General features: G+C 33.9%; 1 protein-coding gene across 4 annotated transcripts in view; it reads left to right on the top strand.

Annotated features, from left to right (window-relative positions):
- Window positions 1-24,542, top strand: part of LOC127862123 (FRAS1-related extracellular matrix protein 1-like) — a 61,252-nt gene that overhangs the window by 7,506 nt on the left and 29,204 nt on the right. For 2 of the 4 annotated variants that reach the window (XM_052401112.1, XM_052401109.1), the window contains exon 2: window positions 20,840-21,370. In XM_052401112.1, the coding sequence (XP_052257072.1) occupies window positions 21,104-21,370 (267 nt within the window). In that variant the 5' untranslated portion in view covers window positions 20,840-21,103. Of the gene's footprint in view, window positions 1-10,217; window positions 11,051-20,839; window positions 21,371-24,542 lie in introns of those variants that run through there. The other 2 variants (XM_052401111.1, XM_052401110.1) reach the window with 2 other exon arrangements.

The raw sequence follows: 24,542 nt of genomic DNA, 5'->3' as shown, positions 1-24,542 counted from the left end.
TTATTCTTTGGACTTACAAGTGTTAAAATAAAAATCTCTAATGAGAAAACAATTGAAGAAACGACGTCCAGTCGAGTGTATGTGTATTCCCTAACGCAATATTGAAATACTAAATCTAGTTTGTTTGTTTGATTTTGCAATATTCAACAGTTATTTAGGCATATGTATACGTTCATTTAACCTGGTCACATATAGTGTGTAAGATGGTTAACAAGACAAGTGTACATACTTACGTCTGATAATGACAATTGGTTTGAATCAGAAGGTAATATAAATAGTTCCACAACCAATGCCCACACTGTGCCGGAAATCGATCTTGCAATATTGGATATGTGGTTCGGCGCTCTAATACCTGAGGTAGCCGGCTTTATACTGAAACATATCTCTTGAGCGCCACCCTGTACGAAAAGTCATCGCGCAGCACTTTTCCCATTTTACCATATTTCTTAATTGGCCCAGGCGATTTAATATTTAAGGGTCAACGGATACTAAATTTGTTTACTAGATACAACAATAGCAATTTTATTCAGACAGTAACTTAATAAACTTTAGAAAGTTGGTATGTTATCAATTCGTACTTCTAACAAGGCGCATCGTAAGATCCACCAATCGTTAATTCGATCAAATGCGAATTTATTCATCACATATGTATGATAACACTGTTATTCGTTTGACATGTCTAAATAAAATAATTGCGATGCCCTTAATTACGTTAGTCATTATATTATCATTTGTTAAAATTACTGAAATGATGCAATTCAGGAACTGGGGGTTTTCTTACGTTTCTATTGAAAAGCACTTAAAATACTTAAACGTAATACGTAACGATTTGTATACATCGCTTTGGTATATTTCTCACTTCCTAAAAAATGATCAAAGACTGCAAAGAACCCCTGGTACTACCAGTAAACCCTTTAATGAAGTTACAATGTGTGGATACCAGGTGATAATGAAGTCTTAGAAAACAAGAGGCAACCTTAAATGAGGCGAATCTCATTTGCCTGTCTGAACAACAAATTGAAGCATAAAATGTTCACCAGGCTCGCTATTAACCGCTAATATACAGACATAAAGCTGTCAAAGGTGGCGTTAGTTACATGTTGGACTTGTTTTATCGTCACACTAAACAACATGTTTTTAAGCTCGAACTTGTCTGGAAGAACATGTTTTGGCAGAGTGTCTTTACTCAATGCATACCCTGCTGTAAATTGTTATATCATTACCATTTCAAAATAGATAAGTGATGTGTATGCAAGTGTTATAAGTCAAATATCTTTCATTAATGAATACAATAATATATGCGTACGTTAAAGTAACGTTCCTATTAACAATACGGTATTACCAACCAAAACGAATACTCATAAATAGAACAAACAATAGGTGTTGGACTCGCGATAAAATCAAACAGTGTTAAGAGCTGATTCTCTTGTGTGAACTTACTGATGTTGCTTAGGGTCACAATTTGATATGACGTTTGGCAGCGTAGCAGACGATCTAAGGCCATTGACATCTTGGTTTGTTGTTCAGTGTCTCACTTGCAAAGGTAAGAAATAATTGGAGGGGACTGTTAGACACGCGAGTGTGTGAGAGGTTGATAATAAAACTGTACAGTGTATCCAAGGTTTTATGCATGCTGTGTCTTTCCAATAATAAACAGTCAATATAATTAAGCTAAGATCTTCGTAATTGCTTTGATCTAATAATATAGGTAACAAAAGTCTTGAAGTAATGAGATAATATCAATCCAAAAACCAAGGAACTAAAAGAAGTCGATGTTTTTATATTATAAGTAGAGTAATATTAACGGTAACAATACTATTACGTTTTGCATAATATAACAATACTTTGTGGATGTATTCAGAGTTTCAATAGTTTAAGATTTCCAAAGTGATAGAAAGAAAATTAACTGAATAGGTTTTTTTGTTCTCTGAGTCATCTATATACTCATTTAATGTATATGTACAAATATCGCATATAAATAAAGATATGAACATAACAAAAATGCTAACTTGTGTTTAACAGTTTTGTACTCCTATGTATACTTTTTCAAATAAAACTTACTATTATCCCCTTTTTTATACAGCTTAGCTTTAATGGACTAAGTTTTTGCCACTTGCGCTTTCCACACAAACATATACCATAATATCATATATAATAAATGTAATTCTTCAAAGAAAGAAAGAAAATTTGAAAAATTACAATATACACTAGTCTATATATTTCAACTTACAATAGCTAAATGTATAGCATTAAATATATATATATATATTAGAAGTGTATTGTGCACTTTGTAATTTCTATACTTATTGGATATTTATGAATAGCATAACATTGATCGGTGGCCATAAAAACCTGCATTACAACTGGCTCTTACAGTATATGTTGTTTATGCATATAGATATTTTAGAGGCTGACTAGTGGTGACATAAACGAGCACATAAGATACATTTGAGTCCACAACTGCTGTTATTCATGTAACAATAATTTAACACGAAACACGAAAATCTCAAAGATTCAACTTATAATGTACGAATTAGCATACCACCACAATAATTCAAAACGCCCCGTAAATATGGTTTTAGAGAAAAAGTTTGAAATGATAATACATACAATGAATAAGCCAAATAGTGAAATAAAACAATAACTTTATATAAATAATGTGTTTTATTATTCAATTGAAAAATCTGTAGCTGTACAGACCCGACAGGTCTCTAAATATGCATGCTTAGGACTCCAAAGAGTTCCGCAATTTTTCCCATGAGGCCTGTAGACGAACTTGCATCAATGAATACACATACACTTTGTATCTTCATTCATTGGCTATTATCACCCCATGCATTCAATCTATCGCTACTTAATTGGTACATCAATGGTTATCATGATATGAGACCTCTTCTTCTAGTGGGGTCTATAGGCTTTTTAAAAGTTGCGATGTACTCACATGGCGGGTGGTATGAATTACAAGTACATTCAAATGGTTTTACCGATTGCAAATCTGAAACACCGGGTTCTGCAAACTGATTTGATGTTACATAGCTTCCATCTTAATTACTAGCGGTAGGCATGCATAAGAATCTTCACCCTTCGATTGCACGCACGACGATTCCGCAATATACATAATCACAATTGTATAAATACGAATGAAACAAAAGGAATGTATCATGCTTGCATGCATTAAGACATCAGCATGCACAATCCGGAAGACGACCATGAGGTATGTATTGGAGGAACACTTATATGTAGTAAAGTACAATAGTTCATCATGGACTATGCTACGTAAGAGCGTTTCCTGGAATCAGCAAATAAGAAACAACATAAAACAATAAGTCACTCTTAATTTGTTAAATAACGCAAGTCCTATACAATGGACTATTATTTTCAAATGAAAAAATAGGTCTTTGTTGTTTATTTTTTAAGTTTTGTCTTTTTAATGGTGTATGTTTGATAAGGTGTCGTACAGAATTTCACAGAGAGCTTCATTTCTAAGGTTATTATAAGAAATAATTTAGTAAGTTGACAAAATGCATTTAGACCTTAGACCCATTATGCGTAGCTGTATCATTTATGTGGTGCCTTAATTGAAATAAATCAGCATATCACACTGCGAATATCATAAATGGATCATATTTAATGGCGCAATGAGTGGCTGCGTTTATGCAATTTGAAATTAACAACTGTATTTATTAATGGTATTTTTAGAGTGTGGTTATAAACGATTGCAATTATAATTATTTTTTAATCCCTAACAATTTCATTTTGTATGTAAAACTGAAATGAGATTTTATTTGAAAACGTATTTCATGTATTGTTAAGAATAGCAATAAATTTAAACACATTTTAGGAAACTTATGTTATTAATCATCTTAGTGCCATTTACTCAGTCGAACATCATTCAGAACCCTTATTATGACAATTAATTCAAAAACAATGGAGAAATGTGGGACAACAACAAGGCAACTTGATGCATATACATTGTGGAGGGAGGTATGATGTCGATCAGGTCACCAACTAGTCGATTAAGGCAGTGCATTGCTTTTATCATTGTTATATATAAAATAGCAACCATTTTACACCTTCTCGCTTGAAAATGGCCTGTTAAAATTCTACCAGCACACAAGCCGCGTCTCTCTGTTGAAGCATTATCTTAAAAGGCCGAAATTTAATTTAAACATCGCTAAAAATAATTTACGAGCATAAACGAGTTACCATTTTCAATTGAACCATGGAGATGAAAGCACTCATATCGTAAAGTTTTGTTATAAAAACATTAAACAATCTTTACGATGTATTGCTGGTTCCTCGTTAACCGACACGTATAGAGCTATTTGTGTATAACATATGTGAGGTTTTAGACGACTGAAATCTCGGTAAGGGTACTGATATATGATTTACAGGCAGCATAAATAATAAACAACACCATCTTTAGAAACCGTGTGCGCATTTTTTGGTAAATTCTATAGGTAATTAAAAATGCATCAAAGTTTTTATCCTTAGAGATAATAATAACAGTTATAAAGTCAAAATAATATTGTAGAAATATTTAAATTACTTAATATTTTATTTGTTAGTTATATATCCTGTTTACCTTCGTGTTATTTCATGTGTTGTGTCAGGAATTGTACACAAGCAACTGATCCTTTAAGAATAAACTCAGCTTAAACATCATATTTATACTTTGATTTGAAACTACAGTGTCGCAGAGACGTTCATCTAACTAGTGTACGTTACCAGTTATGCATCTTTTAAGATCTTTAAAAACATTTGGACACGTTAAATAACTTTTGCTAACTATTTTAGGTAAATTCCACTGTATTCCTGCAGTGAACAAAGAGTGTGAATCCACATATCTGGTACATATACATGTAATATACATCAGGGCAATATCGCCGTAAAATATTTGCCGTTCACACAGCTAATCACGCAATTTTTAAACATTGGCAAACTAATTTTATATTGCTTTATTCTGGACGTATGTTAATCAAAACCTTTTTGGTGAGGTGTCTTTTTTCTGATCAGTTCATTGCCTGTTGCATGGTGTCAAAGGTATGAAATTAGAAATAAATAATAATGACATGAGCTAGATCTAGGATTTAGTTTGGTTTTCAGTTCGATATAACTAATAACGTTTAAATGTATTAACAAGATGAATAGTCATTGCGACAGCGTCATGCGAAATTCCATATTTTTTATTAATATAAATGCTAACAACGGCTGTAAAATCGATATAAATAAGTTATCTAGTATACAGTTTTCCTTTAAACAAATATATAATTGTATATATATATATATATAACATGTTGAAAAGCACGCTTCCCTGGGCTTTTAAAGTGAAATGTAGATATAATTATTGCGATAAACATAACACATTTCATAACGATGATCCTCACCAAGATACTGTCATTGTATTCGCCATAAATGTCATTCATTTATTGCAATTAATGTAAGGATAGTTTTTATAAATCTTTCTCAATTGAAACATTGTTAATTCTTAAAAAACTGACAAGCGACAATGTACAGGTCACAGTTTCCTTCATTAATGTATACAAACCCTTAACAATACGAATTATTTATACGATACAAAATCGTCATGCGATCCAAAATTATCACAAAAAGTGATTACTTCACTGGCGTTTACTTCTTCACATTTTGATAAACGACTAATCTTTTTATGATCATATGTTATTTAATAAAATAATAAAATCTCTTGATACATCTATTCAATTTTACGAACAGAATATCCATACAATGTGTAAGTGTGAGTGAGCTTGAAATACAAAATCCATGGGGTTTTTTACTTTCCGTCCTTAATAAAGTTCGCCAAACGATGTATATTCTACTAATCGTATGTGTTAGATTTAAATAGTGTATGCATTGTGGAAAAATACATGCATACGTGCATTCTATCCAGCACAACGTTCATTTTTATAAAGACGTGAACAGTGTCAATCCTTAATGAGAACAACTGTACAAGCGTGTATATAAAATTGCATGAAACATTAGTTGACCAATTCACAGATCGCAATGGTTTTATGGTATTAACTTGGGAAACGAACGCATCATTAATCTTACCTGTGACTGGAGGAAGAGGTGTAACATTATCACGGGAATACTTGTACTTAGTCCAAATGTTTTCAAATGTGTACATGTGACCATGGTAAGGCTCATAAAAATCGTTTGTGCCAAGAATACAGCTGCATCTGTCACAAATTTAATGTATCGTTCACACGAACCATGTTATTATTCGTATTCTGATTGCTGCAGTACTTTCGTGTAAAACAACCTCATCCACATGTTAACTAACGAGGCAAAGAAGACGGTGTTTTTAAAGTTAAAAACATAAACAAATAAGGTAACAAATGGAAAATATATATGAGGTAAGAATTCTCTTCTTCTGTTCAACATAACAAAGGTACCACATAATAATTTATTAAACTTATAACATAAAGAGTCAACATAGAAAAGACATTCACGAATTTCCAAAAGGAATGCTTTAATGTATTTAGTGAAACGTTATTCATTCAGAATCATAATTGAACATATATTAAAAGATATATTGTTTATGAATTTAAGTGCGTTGTGTAAAGTCATCGAGAGGTCGACTACAAGAATCGATCAAATTATACCACGGGGTCAAAATGGTCATTCGCCAGAATTCATCTGATTTGTATAGACTTATATTTTAAAATCATGTTTTAAGACATTCGTCTTCTCTGACACCGCAAGTGGCATGTGTTCAATATTTGGTTGTGACATCACATAGGGGTCCTATTTACAATGCGTTCCGATCATGCCCTGCGTTTATCGGTATATAAAATTATAAAGTAAATAACTTTACACAACCTAACCTTCTATGGAACCACAAGCTCTAATTTTTGGTTTGAAACATTAGAAAGAGGTCATTAAAAAACCGTATTTTCAAATCATGTTTCTTTGGTCATATTATGGGTATCGATTGATAAACTAAATAACTTTCAAAATCTACTCTGAAGCCACGAATATTGTATATATAGCATTATGTAATGGTCCTCTACAAATAATGTTTTTTTTATAAATGTCCCTGTGGTAAACACTGACATCCCCCAGGGTCACATATTTTCATAAACAAAAATGCAAAGAGGCAGCTTAAATTAAAATTTGTTTTTAACACTTAAAAGTGTTTTTCTGCTTAGTTTGTTTTCAAACCATTCCGATTGGAACATAATAGGCACCTCCGGCTGGTGTGGTTATGCAATGTTTTAAATAGAATATATATTTGGTAGGTTAAATCCGCTATGTGTCCTCTACAAAGATTGCTCAAATCGCATCCGTTAGTTCTAAACTGGTCATCAATCTAGGGCCATATTGTCCTTCTTGATTCTTAATTTCATTCGATTTTATGTCGGTATTTTTACATATTCGTTTGCCTTGTGTAGTCGAATATTTTATACATATTTAAACTAGTTTCTATCTTTGTTAAAGCTCAAGTTGCATACTGATAAAGATATATGCAACATGAAGGATGGGTGCAACTTTCACATTGTACGAGTTTTACAGTGCCAAGGGTGTGTTTTTGGCATGCCATGCCACATATGTTTCTCAAACGGTTTTGGATACGGATGCATATCGAATTAATTACTCACTCAAATAGTTTTAGGATAAAACAGTATGCGGGTTAATAATCAAAGTGCTGAAGGCACTGAATTTGTTCGCTGTTGTATAATCTTAGACGCAACTCAGTTTTCAAAACTATGTTATAGCTTTTTGAAATGACCATAACCCATTCAAATTTATAAAGAGTGTGTCTTAAAACACAGGTCGTTATGTGTTGTTGTTTTTTTCAAATCATTGATACAGCTAATTAGTGTTCACAGGCTTATCGTATTTGGCATGCATTTAGCCCCGTATTCCCTGAAAGCAGCCAATATGTACAGATTTCAATGATAAACACTAGACTGGCCAACGTTGTCTTACAAGCTGTTAAATACACACTATGTACTATGTACTGTACCAGTGAGAACAGGCAGATGCGGTGGTTAAACCAGACGCTTTAGCATTCTGTCGTCTGCTAAATTTTACTGGAGTTATCCACACAGGCAGTCACGGGTTACGGTTCCTAGCGTAGCTAAGGCATACCGATTTGCAAAATTCGGTCTGCATTATTTGTAAGCTAACGCTCACAAACAAAAACCAAATCATATGTTGTGTGTTTAAAACGGAAAGTAAGTTCTTAAGATTTCAGTAAGTAAATTATTTTTGTCGTTACCTTGCTTTCCAAAACAACTTCTTTAGAAATATTCTAGTTAAAGGACAGCTACCGATAACTAAAAACATAAATTATTACGGTCGTATTCACATCCTATACGTAGTGACAAGCCGTAATGATCTATAGTTGCATGTGTATCATATTTGTTATTTTGTTTTATTATAAGACAATTATATGTTTATTTCTTTAGATGGAAGCATTAATATGTTATGATTCCTTTGTGCCAAATCATAAATGGTCAAAATCACAGACAGGCATTTAAGTATTTAACGAACGAAAACGCTGGCAAACTGAATCATCGAGTATTGACTTTGCTAATGTTAAGGAAGTTCTTTTTTCCCCAAGTGTTTGTCCACCATTGGGGAGATAAAGCCGGTAATTGTAAACTGTGAACACTGACACCAATGTTGACATCTGCAAGTGTACGGTTTAATCTTTTGTTTAAATCCTATGCAAACACAGATGGACAGCGAGGACTTTGTCTTACAAATATTCTCACAGTTGTAAAAATCACATACGAAATGCAGGCATACATTTCTTTATGCGTTTTTATAAAATGACGCCCTATTAGACCTCAATGTAATTATTACCTCAACATAGCGCCATACAAAGATGGAAAGGTTTGACAAATTAGTGCTTTAGTTTTACTATTTGATAACGGGGTACTACTTGATTTTCCAAATTATTTTTCAATTTTAACGAAATATAGCTGACAGCGGGACATCTTGAATTCGAGGAAGACATTAATTATGTCAAGCAATTGTATTCATTGAGCAAACATAAAGATGAGAAGTTGTCAATCAAACAGTAATACAAGAAGTTCAAATGAAACTATTTTTCCGATTAGACTACGATTTGTTTTGCTGTTTTAAATGGTTGAAAGAAACCAAATATGAAAAATACTTTCATATTACCAGTGACAGCCTATATAAGTTGTTTATATGTTAACAGTGAATATCTAAGGAAGTTACGAACATTGAACTTCAATAGCCGATGTGTTCATTGCCTGACCATATTTTATGTAATCGGTTTATTTATGTTTAATAACCGATTCTATAAATAATACCTACATAAACAATTCGTTTCCTTTGGCACCAGACCCAAAAATAATGTCAGTTCAAAATCTATAAATATAGATTAGTTACGTCCTAGTGTATGTTGCCTAATTTATTTCTAGCAATTTTCACAACTTAAACCTTAAAGGAATCCCAGAGAAGAATGTTAGAGAAAGGATGGTTGTTCTTTGTTATCAATACTTTACAAGACCATTAGACTTGTCGTTCCAGGTCACGGTAGATAAAAAACCTGAGAGAAAAAATTTGCACAAATTCACGTAGTGTGATTTTTTTATTCTACTGTGGCTACCTTTATCATTACACCAATTTCCCGTAAAATACAGTCGAATGACATTTAAACGTTTCGTTTTCACATCATGGTAAATTCAAACCTGTTTCAATATTTGTAGTAATGCATTTATCATCAAATAAATGTTCCTAGTGGTAGACTTTTACAACAACATGTAAACGTCCGGCGTTTCTTCGCATGGCATGTGCTTCAATTCCATACCAATGCAGATGACGTCTTATAATTCATTGCATTTCGAAATATATTGAAATCCGCTTAATCAGGTTAATCCATTCGATTCCACATAATCATATAACGATTGTTTCTCTTGTACGGTCCAACGTAATTGCTCCTAAGTATGCGTTTTGACATTCCTGACAATGGTGTTGTTGTTGTTGTTTTTTTCCAAATAATTATACAGATAAACCGCCTGTGTAATTGAAAGAACAGTTCATGAAAAGGTACGGCGCGGATTCGATCTGTCGATTCAGGTTGTTTCAGTTCTTTCAATCCATGCACATGACAATATCCAAACAACCAATGTTCTACACGTTGGGCCTTATTAAACGACCCGTTAAACGGATTCTTTGTCCGAGACATGATAGATTTCATTGTATTTGGATTCAAGCCGCACCGCGTGATTGAGTGCTTGAAGCGCTTGTGGAGGAGCTTACAGTCAATCAATGGTCTAATAATTGCCTACGATAGGAATATGATGAAGGCAGGAATCGAGTGGATGAGTGACAGATTGTTTGGACTTACATGAAGAAAATTGGTTTGGAAATAAGTATGAATAGTGAGAGTTTAGAAAGACAAAATTTGCAAATAATTTGCGAAATGTGGAGATATAATTGGTCTGCCAACGCGGGTAAATTAATGCGTGAGTTGACGTGTATGTGGATGTAGATAATAAAGAACTTTTTGTTATGCACGAGAAAGCATAGTAATTATATTTTGATAAGCTATCGACAGTTTAATTAAACAAACATCAAAGTAGATAAAGCTTTGAACAGATAAAATAGTTTATAAATAAACGAATACATAAATAAAATATTGTGTTTTAGACTGTGTGTGACAGCATCGAGGGTTCAGTTCTACCTGTTGTGAAGGTCATGCCACTGGATAATATGTGCTTGATTGTATGATAAAACTAAATAAAAGTAAAATATACAAGTATAACTCTTTAATAATGAGCAACATAATAATTGCAATATTGGTGTTTGAAATGTAGTTTTTGCAATATTATATATTGTACAAATATATAAATGGAGGAATTATATGGTATTATATGATTTAATGTTTTAGAAGTTTGTGCAGTGATTTGGGAAGTGTTTTTTGTGTGAAATAGTTATCAATCATCATCAAATGCGTGCAATTAACATGTATTAGAAACAACGGTTACTAGTGTTTTAATAAACATTCACATAATTAGATGACATGAAGAAGACCTTCTTATTTACAAAGGTAGTAATATTGTTTTATGACAGTTACAAGTGTTTTGCTAGTTAATTGCTTTTAATCATTTGTAGCTTGTGCTTTATTTAATAAGGATAAAACTTATAACTTATGTTCGCATGTCCGTTTACGTTCATATTACATTGAACCTTTCACAAGAGAACGAGTGCATTCTAACCAGACATGTGAACAGACATGTAACGCTCTTTGTTTAACATATTTTAAATCGCATTATCCAGATTGTTGAAATATTTAACAAACATCGACGGAAGCTTGTGTAGATACGCATTCACGACATGCACACGATCGTATCACCATATATCTCTTCGCCATGTCTATCAAATTTAGATTTAACGCATGTTATCGTTGTGCAAATATTTGTAAAAGTAAGCGACATTTTAGCAGGGTAACTTGTTAAGCTCCGGATTGTTGTATTTCGCTTTAAGGATTGACTTGTTAGGTGATTTATATGTTCCTGTTACCCTTTCATGTCCTCTTTTAGCCCACCTGGCAAATCTTACCTAGTTGTTAAAATGTTTGAGTGATTCATTGCGCATGTTATTTAGCGCTTACCGCTTCATATAGTGAATTTACATCGCAAGTAAGAGCTTTACAACTCCTTAACGCCTTAAATAAGATTTGAAATCGTTAAACTGACGCAACTACATGCTGTTGTGATGGCTGCATGTGTTCTATGTTTCTGTGCATCTGGTTGACGATCGTTAAATTACAAACAAATACGAACATGAAGAAATGATTGCTCTCCACTTGTCCTAAAACAAGTTGCAACTGCTGTATGTATGTAAAGCTACACGTTATCTCTATCATTTTTACAGCGCGACAGTAATTCTATTATTGTAGAAATAGTTTTTAACCATCTGTCCTAAGTCCGTCCTAGAATACTAAGTAAGTGTCTGATTAAAATGGATAAAATCATTCTAGGCGAAAACTTTTATATTGTTCTGTTTTTACTCTAACAAGTGGGCCCCACGCACTGCATTCATAGAGCTTTGACGTCATTGCATTCGTCTTACATATACACAATAATACTATTATGTTTAGTTTCACCTATACATTCGCATACATATTGGAAATGAACACGTTTTATTATTCACCGCTGATTTATATTTTTTAAACATAATGACTACTTTAAACATATTATTATGAACTTAACGACTTTATGTCGACCTTGCTAATGTTTAGTACAAACATGGCACAAATTGAAATTAATGATAGAATTCCAATAGTCATAAATTTAGCTTCAGCGGAACTTTTGTTAGTAAATAAATCCACATTCTGGATTTTATGCACAAAGCTCCTTTGGAAAATCTTGATTGTAGCAGTGAACTTTGCTGTGTGAAATTCGATGTTTTCTGCTTATTTAAGATTAACTTGTTTTCATTTTTTAACTGTTTACTTGTACAAAACATTTTAATGTCAAAAGACATGAACAAGAAGCAGCAAGAGTCTTGCGTAAATATATGGCGTTTAAGTTTTTCACTAAGTAACCTTATCATTCGGGCTCTGAATGCTTAAGGAATGGGTTACACAAAATATCCATTTAGCTAATATTCGTAGGCTAGACGTTATATTATCTACTGTTCACTTTTTAAACTATTAAAGTTCCGTTCGTTTTTGTGGTTTTTAAACAACAAAGAATATGTTTTCATGCACGTTTGACCCAACCATTTGTACACTACATTTCGACATACACGTATTTATGTACATCGATCCGAATTTAAAATCCATACGAAAAAGAAAATCAAAGTATAATTTACAGTAACTTTCTACTTCTACACGTTATGCACAAATGACGTAACTCTTGTAAGTTATGACGCGTAATCAAGATAGATTGGCATCCCGACAAGTGTTTCTTAACTTATTTGTTAGTTGATATGAGAGAGACACACACGCAATAGAAAACGTACAGATACAGATACCTGATATTGAAAAACATGTGCATTGAACAAATAAGAAAAAATCGGAGCAACGGCATGGCTTCATTATAAGTCCCCTGTTACAGGGGTTCTATTCGAGCCTTATAAACTGTTAGTAATGTATCGTGAGGTAGAATCAAGAATCCCTCAGCCTTTTACCAAATTACATTGATTTTCCCAGGGTAAGAACTTTCATGTGAGGGTAGATTCCAGCTTACATCCAATATTTTAGTTTTTCAATGGAGATACGGTTTATAGAAAATCACTTAATTTCCCGTTTTCTAATCGTTGCTATAACATCGCTGCTTGGTTCCTCTTCATATTTAGACCTTAGGTAAGATATTTTTCTCACTTTTGAGGTGGGATTTTTGACAATCATCGCGTTAAGCCAACACGAACACGTTCCCCTAAGCTAACTGACGTAAACATAACAGCACCTGTACGCAGAAACGCGAGTAACGCTATAAGCCATAATCGTTTGTCACTGTACTGGTCAAGGGAAGTATACGCTCAGCAAACGCGCGTGAGGTACTGACTAGTGTCCAGCTTTCCCGTAATTTACGGCGAATGCGGTAATCCTTCACACCTGCAATGGTGTTTTCGACCGCGTTATGGGTTCAACAGTGCCAATGATGACAACGAGCGTGAACATAAGTTAGATTTACCGGTGTTTGCGTCGGTTTTGTTGGCTGCATTATCATTAAGTCGGAATTCGCCAACATCTTAATATTTGATGCTTTTTTGTTTCGCTTGAATGAATCAGAACATTGCTCGTTTTCCGCAGATGTGTATTATTTTATCGGAATATATAAAATGAGGAACAATAGCATTGACAACAACAGCAAGCATTACAACGACAACGACATTAATGTAAAAAATGCAGTTGCACGGTAACAACAATTAGAAGGCAGCAGTCGAAAAAAATGCAATTATTAAATGTATAATTTATCTTTAAAAAATTATAATTGCATTAGCCATAATTACCGCTTTTCTTTATTTACTGTGAACATACACGGTTTTCCATTAAGCTCGTTTTACATTTACACTATAAAAGTGTCTGTGTATTTGTTGATCTAAGCGAAAACATTGCTGACTGACAGGCACTTAACAATTTATAATATACGCTCTTAACGTTCTTTGTGTGTGCGGCTGATACTATTCAAAGATAAAAGTGGCTTTATCTGTTAGATTAATTAGTGGAAATTTTATATCTTCGTTGTGTTTAATTTAACTCATTATTTGCCTAAGGTGGTCGTATTTATTATTTAACATCTTCATTCCAATTGCAAAACGCGATACTGAAGTCTTCGATTACACACAAAAATGTTTCCTTATTACTCACGTGGAGGGTGAGCGGAGTCCATAGGTTAGTCGTTATCGCGTAATGTATCGACAATTGCCTTCAACTTACGTTTAAAAGTAGATAACATTTCATTTGTGTTTTCAATTTGTCAACCGATAAGAGTCGATCCCAAATAGCGTGAATACATCGCCGCCCTGCAAAGTCGAGTCAAATCTATCTGTCTAATCACAGTGCGCATAATGACATAATGTGTGCATTTAAACAATCAATTACCCGCTTGAAGCTGTGAGGTTTACCATTTGGCGAAAGACATAATGATTTATTATCGCTTTTATCACCTACTTCAGAGCAACAAGTGACTCATGTTAGGTCACTATTTGAAAACAAAAGATAACGTAAGGTTCGACGTATTCATATTCGAGGTGGTTGAACCGCGTGCGGGTGTTAGTCCGTCTTCTTTCGGGTACTTAAACACTCCTTAGTTTGGAAACGCTCGTGATTTGCTTAGATCACAAATTTCCAGTATAACTACCCGACAAAGCTGACAAAATAGCTCCTGCATTATTTGGCTTGCTCATAGACGCATTGTTGTCCCTGAAAACAAAATGCTGCATGAAACCGTACGAAACTTTTATTTTGATCAAAAATTGCTCCATTGATGGTAGGGTTAAACGTTAATCTTATTAGAATAGTAGCAGAATATAATTAAAAGTTACGGATCACTACTACAGGGTAATCTTCAGGATCAAGTGTGAAACCATTCACTTTTTCTTGTGATCACTATACTCAGAGTGTATACCCAAATTGACATTAAAGTCGTTAAAGAAACTAACAAAACGTCTTTATCGGGTGAAATGGGTATTTAACGTTAAGTAGCCATGCGAAGAGCGTTCGCGCAAGATCGCTGATAATATATTTATTGATGAAACATTCTGACGATTTAATATCAGCCATTAACCAAACGATATTCAACGATAGCTCCGTGGCTTTCATTGTTCCTAATATGCATTCCTTGCGCCGCGTAAATGTTCAATTTGTTTGGAAACAGAGGAGATATTGTACAAGTTCAATTGATACGACGATGTCGCAAATGATCTTGCATATTTTGCATATGATATCAACGGTTATCTTAACGGTTAACCCTTTGCATGCTGGGAAATTTGTCGTCTGCTAAAATGTCGTCTGCTGAATTTCTAAAATTAGCATTTTCTTCGATTTTTCTCAATGAATACTATCAGAATAGCAAACAGTTTGGATCCTGATGAGACGCCACGTTCTCATCTTGATCCAAACTGTTTGCAAAGGTCTTCAAAATTCGGTTCCAGCACTGAAAGAGTTGAATGTTTCATTTTCCATTAGTAAATTACTAAATATAGACAGATCGTCGACCGAATTTAACCATAGCGGCCATAATTGAATATCTACGAAGAATGTGTATTTAATTATGCGTATTATACTGATTGTGCCTGTGCATGCCATTTTGATAATAATTTTACAGGAGTATCTTATTCAACGCAGGAATCAACTTCAATACTGTCATGACAATATCTTAACAATTAAAAACCCAGATACGAAAGAAAAAAATATGCTTAGTTGTGCGTTGGATACATTTTTGGATTATATAAAAAAAAGTGTGACACGTGTGATCTGAAATATTTGAACGAATAAAACAGATATGCTTTTTGAGCTCATTAATAATAAATTATTTTTAATATTATATTTAAAGATTGCTGATTTCGTAGAATGGTAAATATGTAGTATGCTGCAGGTACACTGCGTTTGAACGTAATTTTATTTGTGGACAAATAATAACTGTACAAAACATGTTAAATTAGTTTGACGTGTCTTATGCCAATAATGTTTATAATGTTACCATTTAATTAATCACTGCTTTTCATACTATTTTATTTGTAGGTCAGAATAATGTGGGTTTCCATTATCATGATAAAGGGTTCGCTTACGCCGCGGGAAACCTAACGCGCTTCTTACTCGTCTTATGCGATCCAAATATTCCGTGACAATATTAGCACCATAGAATTTTCGCACATGACTTTCTTGAAATCACATTAAAGGCAATGCGCAGCATGAACGGTATTCGGAAAGTTAAGTAGACCAATCTAATGATTTGCAGATTTGCATATGCTTAAATCACGGTGAAAAACGGATCTATTTCGAATGAATGGAGATTAGCAAGGCTGTTTTGACTGTTTCAATTTGACTGTAAATATTTGTAAAGATAAGAAAACTTTAATTCGGATTAAAGTCAGCGTGTGTTTTATTAATGCAGTAATATTTCTCTTTAATGATTTAATTCATACCGTACTAAGTGTCATTTTCATTTTTCATTTCATTTAATTTCACTTATAGGTTCAACATGTTTTGCGCTTGCAGTCATCGCATACTTAAGATTAGATAAGTAATGTGTTGGAGTGCTTTTGATAACAATTTAATATATGATGAAAATGTCATATTAATTACTATATTAAGCTGACCTAGGCGTTTCTTAGAGGAGCATGTCTAAGGCAAACAAAACAAATAAGCCAGCTCCTATTTAAAAAAAATCTTTATATTAGTAACTCACCTACAGATTCACGAAAAAGTGGCCACGCAGTGCTTTCTGTATTGATATGATCCTGCAGAATTCCAGTTCGCTTTCTTCGAAGAGTTATTAATTAACCCATTTATGCCTAGCGTATAGAAAAAAAGGCATTGGCAAACAGCGTAGACCCAGATGAGAAGCCGCATGATGCGGCGTCTCATCAGGGTCTGCGCTGTTTGCTGAAAGGAATTTCTGTAAGAAATATTCTAAACATAGAAATAAATATACTAGACATCCCTAATTTTGGAAATAAATTGATCCAATTTAGAAGGATGGAAGAGTCCACAAGGCATAAATGGATTAACGACCATTCCAATATGCGACTGAATGATAGGCACTCATCCTTGCGGAATACGATGTCGTAAACTTCCATATGAGTCGCTTCATGTGAAAATGGTTCGTATGCCAAAGACGGTAAGCGGCGTAGCTCCAGACCAGCGAAAACATCCACGAAGTCTGGTCATGAACTTCCCTGTCCAATTAAAGTCATGAAATGTTTCGTTAGCAGACATTGTGACTCCTCAAAGAGTATACGGATACACAGGGATATCTGATGTTACACTGCTCAGTTAAGTGTTAAGGCCTATTTTCGCACGATGCGGATCATATGACAACAAACTTAATTGCTTATAGCGAACATAAAAAATCTCTATTGTTATGCTTAGAATTTCTTTTGATAGACAAACAGATCATTCTCAGAACTCATAAAATATAATGTGTGGCGCGCGTGTGTTCTGTTGTTTTAATAGAGTGCTTCTTCTTTGAGCAAAAGAAAGATAATTATCAGTTAATCTAAGCGTCCCTGGCAAATATCTTTCAAAAAGAATAAGTCATGAACGGTAGTAGACCTCATATATCGAAACAATGGTCGCGGCTATAGTGCGATTACTTAAATTGGCCAAATTTAGGAGGATGGGAGAGTCCACTAGGCATAAAAGGGTTAATACACATGCGTACCAGATTTTATGCCTAGTGGACTCTCCCATCCTTCTAAATTTTGACCAATTTATTTCCAAAATGCGGGATGTCTAGTATATGTATTTCTATATTTAGAATATTTCTTACAGAAATTCCTTTAAGCAAACAGCGCAGACCCTGATGAGACGCCGCATCATGTTTGCCAATGCCTTTTTTCTAGACGCTAGGCATAAATGTGTTAAAATTAAAGACAGGTTCCATCTTCTTCATAAGTACATATACGACGACAAAATAAACAGATAACGATCTCAATATATAGAGAGATATAATTATATTGTTATTTTTGCCACACAGTAGTACCAGTATTATCCAACCAAAAAGCAAAGAATAATACGACACGAGAAAACTTAACATTAAAATCCAAAGCTTAATACATTACAAGAATTTATATTCCCCTTAGTCTATGATTTTTCAATCGCAATTAAAAACAAATGATCTTATGAGGCATTTCTAAGAAAGCATATTTTTTCAAAACTAAATAAAATTTGTGGCGCGGGAAAAAAGAACGCTTTCTTTACTGGAATTGAAAATTTGCGAAACTGGAAACGTATATTTTCACAGCTGCAATACATTTAACTTGTTTAGATGCCTGAATAGTCTTTTGCCATTAACATTCTTTGTACACTGCAACAGATGTTCACAGAATGCCCTATGGTACTCTTTTCAATCACAGTGAAATTTGAAATCACTCGATCGGAAAAACGCAAATTACTTCTGTTTAGGGTATGAACAGGGTAAATTAACTAAACACGTCATTATTTAAATTGAAATTGGTTTTGTTTGAATTGCCGATTGTTTATTTTTGTCGATAGAATACGAAACTACTAAAATGCCTGGAGCAAAAAAAAACAGTTGCGCAAAAGTCAGTAAGTTTGACAAAATTAAAGTTCTTATTTAAAATAGACAATATTATTTATCGCAATTTATTTATTTTTATGTATTCATCATTTTTGTCCTCCTTCTCCTTATTCTTCTTCTTATTATTGTTATTATTAATACGGTCATCATCATTATATTTTTCATATTTCTCTCCTCCTACCTCCTCTTTTTCTTCCTCCTCCTCCTCATCGTCATCAAACTCACCACAATCATCATCATCATCATCATCATCATCATCATCATCATCATCATCATCATCATCATCATCATCATCATCATCATCATCATCATCATCATCACCACCATCATCATCATCATCATCATCATCATCATCATCATCATCATCATCATCAATATCATCATCATCACCATCATCATCATCATCATCATCATCATATCATCTCATCATCATCATCATCATCATCATCATCGATCATCGTCATCATCATCATCATCAGCAGCAGCAGCAGCCATCATCATCTCATCACATCATCATCATCATCATCATCATCACCATCATCATCATCATCATCATCATCATCAACATATCATCATCGTCTTCTTTTTCTTCTTCTTCTTCATCATCATTATCACTACCACAATTATAATCGTCATCGTCATCATCACCACCACCACCACCATCATCAGCAGCAGCATCTCTTTCTTCATCTTCTTCATTATTATTATTATTATTATTAAAATTATTATTATTATTAGTAGTAGTAGTAGTAGTAGTTGGTAGTAGTAGTAGTATAGTAGTAGTAGTAGTAGTAGTAGTAGTAGTAGTAGTAGTAGTAGTAGTAGTAGAAGTAGTAGTAGTAGTAGTAGTAGTAGTAGTAGTAGTAGTAAGTAGTAGTAGTAGTAGTAGTAGTAGTAAGTAGTAAGTAGTAGTAGTTAGTAGTAGTAGTAGTAGTAGTAGTAGTAGTAGTAGTAGTAGTAGTAGTAGTAGTAGTAGTAGTAGTAGTAGTAGTAGTAGCATTATTATTATTATTATTATTATTATTATTATTATTATTATTATTATTATTATTATTATTTTTATTATTATTATTTTTATTATTATTAGCAATTTACAATAATTTATAATAACTATTATTATAATTATTATTACTAGCAATGAGTAAATAATGCATATGAAACTGCAACACCAAGTTAACGAGAGAATCAACTATTAGGCAATATTTTTTTCATTTTGATTTCGACAGCAATTATTCGCTAATTTTGCCTCGTAAATTATTTTTCGTGCATCACTGACTAATTTCACACTATACGAGTACAGAATTAATGAACGTCTTTGAGGTTTTTCTCTCATTTATCTGTTTTAGAAGGAATGTAGACCTTTAATGTTACAAGTGCGAAAACAAATTTATCTACTATCTTCCCGTCATCACAACAAATTATCCCAATGCTTTGCCCAATAAATTCATTAACGATTTCAATACAACCCCATAATTTGTTCAACGATATAAAATTACATGTTCCCACCAAAGTTGTGAAAACGATGGTGTAACTACTAACCAACGCTGTCATCAACACCCCTAGGGGACGCGTCTATCATTCGGCTTGTTATTTTAAAAGATTTATGGGCACAATGTGTGGCCTTCTCGACAAATCCATGGTCATCATTGTCCGGCAATTTCAAGTATGTTCGAAAATTCTAGTTCAAGTGTCCCTTTCCGTCATGTTAATAGGCTTGCAAGACGTAACCAATGTAGATCTAGCAAACATTTCACACCTGCGTGACATTGGTACGTTTTTACGCGATGAGAACAGGCGATAATTTCTACACTTGAATATTCTTGCGCCGTTATAATTACCGCACAACCCATTAGCAGTTTTTTGTGTATTTCCTGTAATCGGCTTTCGTCGGATATTTTTGTAATCCGACATGGTCTGAAAGCTCGCGATAGATTGTTCTATACAAATATGTCTCCCTGCTCTAAGCTTATCAGTGTACTTTGGAAAATAGCACCAAACAGTTTTGCAAGTTACAGATTCCGCAAATAATCTCGTCTTTGATAAGGTACCAAAAACTAACAGGACAAGCGAATAAAGCACGGATTATCAAGTCAAGTAAATTATCTTTATTTGTATGTTTGCAGGTCTGAAGACATTAGAGTAAGAAGGATGACTTGACGTGTCACTATATTCTCAATTTCCTATTGAATAGTGAATCTTGACAAACCCGAAGATGTGAAGTCGTGAAGAAACCCCGGAATACATGTTTCTCCTATGTAGTGTTTTCATCAAAGTGTGAAGATGGAATTATTTTATGTTGGTGAAAGTTTCAAGTGGTGCGTTCACGTTAACGGATAAAGTGAAAACGGAATTTAGTGATAGCTGAGGCGGACGCACAACGATTTAAAATGGATCGAGTGCGATGCTTATGTAACACGGCCATTAAAATACGCGTATATGGAATTATTGTTGTGCTTCTGTGCTTACTACCGTCGTTTGCACATGCAGCTTTGGTGTTACGGACAAACACTGTGACGGTGAAAGTAGGCCGGACAGTGTTTCTTAGCGCTGATGATATTGTGATAAGGAAATCAAGGAAAAACGACGAGGGGTGCCGAATAGAGGTCGTACAAAATGACCCCATCACACAACGAGTTGGGGTTCTTCAACCCAAGGTATGAATAATTTAGATATCAGACGATATATTTGTTTGCTGGCGGTTTGGTGATGATGACAATGTTTGTGTTGATGATGAGGAGCAAAATGATGACGATGATGATGATATTGGTGATGTTTGTGATTGTGATTAGGGTGTTGGTTTCGACGCTACGTAATACAGATGGCATTCAAAGTTATTATGACAATGGTTGTGTACTGTTTTAATGATGATAATGTTTTCTCGTAAAGGACGGTATAAGTAGTATAGCAAGATTTAACAGCTGCAGAAACAGTAACAGAAATAAAAGTTTGACGAGATGTTTTGCAGGACCTGCTTTAGATTTAAAATGATTCGTATTAAAAGGTCATTTTCTAACAAACGTTAGCAGGAATTTATTTCGTCTTCACTGTTTCGTCTGTGGCATTTAATCGATTAATTTTGTCCGCGATCACTCATCAATCGAGCATGACCTGCCCTGTTCGATTCTATCTTAATATTCTCATACCGTATGTGCAACTGATGGATTCCGACAGGATCTTTCATTAAGCTGCTAATGAGGAAGTTTTCTCACGTGTTCATCATTTTCTCGTCGAGCGGATAAATTTGCTTGTTTGGATGCACATGTTATAGAAACATAAATACATGAGCGGAAATAATTTCTCTCAGACTTTCAGACGGAGGCACTCTTGTCGTGGGCATTTCGGGGAAAAGGCATGGGCGGGAAATGAAATGAGTTCAAAGACATTTGCAAGATAAACGTTGTAATGCTAATGGGATGTCAACGATTATCCATATAGTATGTTAGTATTCTGAGAGCAATGCATTATTCAAATATTTATTTTAAAAGAACAACTAGAATATAATCGTTATTTTATCGCCAACCTAGATATAAACTATATTTAGAGTACACGAGATTTAAAGCGAGACTATACGATTTTGTCACATATTTTTTAATTTTTATAAAATGAGTAAAAATGCGAAATAAGCCAGATATTTAATTCTGAAATAGAAAATGTATGTACAGTCGAATTCGCCAGCATGTAAATCATGCATGTACGATGTGAATCTAAATTTAGTTTAACGGTTCATTGTAAATTCCTGCAACGATATCTATTCATACGACACACGAACAATAACTAAAAAGACGAATGCTTCGATTATTGTAGGAAAATATGTACGAAATATCTTTGTCACAATCGGCTTTAGGCGCTAATTTGTCTTTGCTGCGTTTTTTGAAATTCATCTAAAATGTATAATTTTTCTTGTCTATTTTGTGTTATTGTAACATAGTTTATCAATATATTACACTTCGTATTCAAATATTCGGTAGTGATTTGAATATATTATATATATACAATGATCAATCTACTTGCGTTATTTATAGTGTATATCGTTATGTCACCTATTTTCGCGATGTACTTTCGATTTCACATCGTGAAATTGTATTACCGAATATACTGAAAATATGTTCAAGTAATGTAATATAACAGTCGTGATATTTTAATCAATATAAACTAATAATTGTGAACAAATACGGTATTTTAAAACTTTTCTTTTTTTGTCAATCGCGGTTGACAGTCCCTTTAATAACAGAAAGTCATTTGTAACTACGTAGTTCTTAGTTACCATCATTCTATAATTTCAACGTGTGACTGATTTGATTACTGGATAGCAGTGACACTGACCAGCATAAAGATTTCAAAACCGATACGCCACCGGCTTTCCCCTCAAGAAACGCACAAAGGCGCTAATTGACACGTGCTCCAACCTCGTTTTGACACGTCTTAAGATCTCGCGAAGTGGCATTGTGATGATTTTCGATAAAATGTGTACATTTGCGTACGATTCCCTGTCGTTGATTGCTTTGACAGATTTTGGCATTGTGTGCAAGACACCGATAAAGGCGTACAGAAAGCGAGTACGCATGTATACACATTTTACCAGTAATGCCAAGGTACACTGGGTCGTCGTAAGTTATAAAGTTTGTGGAAGAGTGCATTTATTTAGGGTCTCTTACATCTAGACCGCCAAAACATACATGGTTTTCAAAGAAAATGCAAGGATTTACATGAATTACCTATATATTCTCACGTCTACACACCTTAATTAACCCACCCCATCTGCGCCTGTTTCCCAAATGGTGATTAAAAACTCCTTAATTTTTTCCCGAACATACATACTCATGAATATGAACGCAACATACAATTTATTACAGTTTAACAATACGCATATGAGGAACACTTGTAACTTCTGTATGGATAAATCCGTCTCAGAAGTTTACATTAATTCGACAAAGTGACATAAGTTGGTTGTGAACCATAAAAAGTGTATTATGTAATAACGTAAGGTAATACACATTTTATAGTTATGCAGAGCGCATAGTTATCGTTCGCCTTTCCAAACAAACCGCTTTTGCTTTCTCATAATTATTATTATATAAAAAATAATGTTTTCGTACACTGAGTACAATAACAATGTTATATTTTTGGCACATGCATTGTTTACAATACGTGAAAAGATAAAGCAAGGAAAATCTATAATAATAAGATAAATTTGTACTAAAACAAGGGATATTATTCAATAAAAGCTGTGTTTGTTTTTTTTGCGATAAGCGTTATCGTCACAGATTGAATATTGCAGGCTAAAGGGCTTGACCAGATGTGTATTCGTGCGTTACTTATGAGTCTTATCGATTGTCAACACGGATTAAGCGATTGAAACAAACAACTTCATTTCAGATGTCCGTTAACACAGGGCGCAGGCGTTAACTTTTTTCAGACTGATAAAGTACTTTTTTTTTATGTGTCAATGTATCATCCGCCCTGTGAGCCAAACTCATACTTTATCCCTAGGTCCATCACTAGTCGGATAGACCATACATGTACCGCGACTTCGTCTACAGTAAGATTTCAACTCAGCGATAATTAACCCATTTATGCCTAGTGGACTCTCCCATCCTTCTAAATTGGATCAATTTATTTCCAAAATTAGGGATGTCTAGTATATTTATTTCTATATTTTGAATATTTCTTACAGAAATTCCTTTAAGCAAACAGCGCAGACCCTGGTGAGACGCCGCATGATGCGGCGTCTCATCTGGGTCTACGCTGTTTGCAAAGGCCTTTTTTCTATGATGCGGCGTCTCATCTGGGTCTACGCTGTTTGCAAAGGCCTTTTTTCTAGACGCT

Source organism: Dreissena polymorpha, chromosome 16 (genome assembly GCF_020536995.1).
Source record: "Dreissena polymorpha isolate Duluth1 chromosome 16, UMN_Dpol_1.0, whole genome shotgun sequence".
NCBI classification, from domain to species: domain Eukaryota; kingdom Metazoa; phylum Mollusca; class Bivalvia; order Myida; family Dreissenidae; genus Dreissena; species Dreissena polymorpha.
Note: the sequence above shows the minus strand (reverse complement) of the source record. Positions and strands in the feature narration are given on the sequence as shown.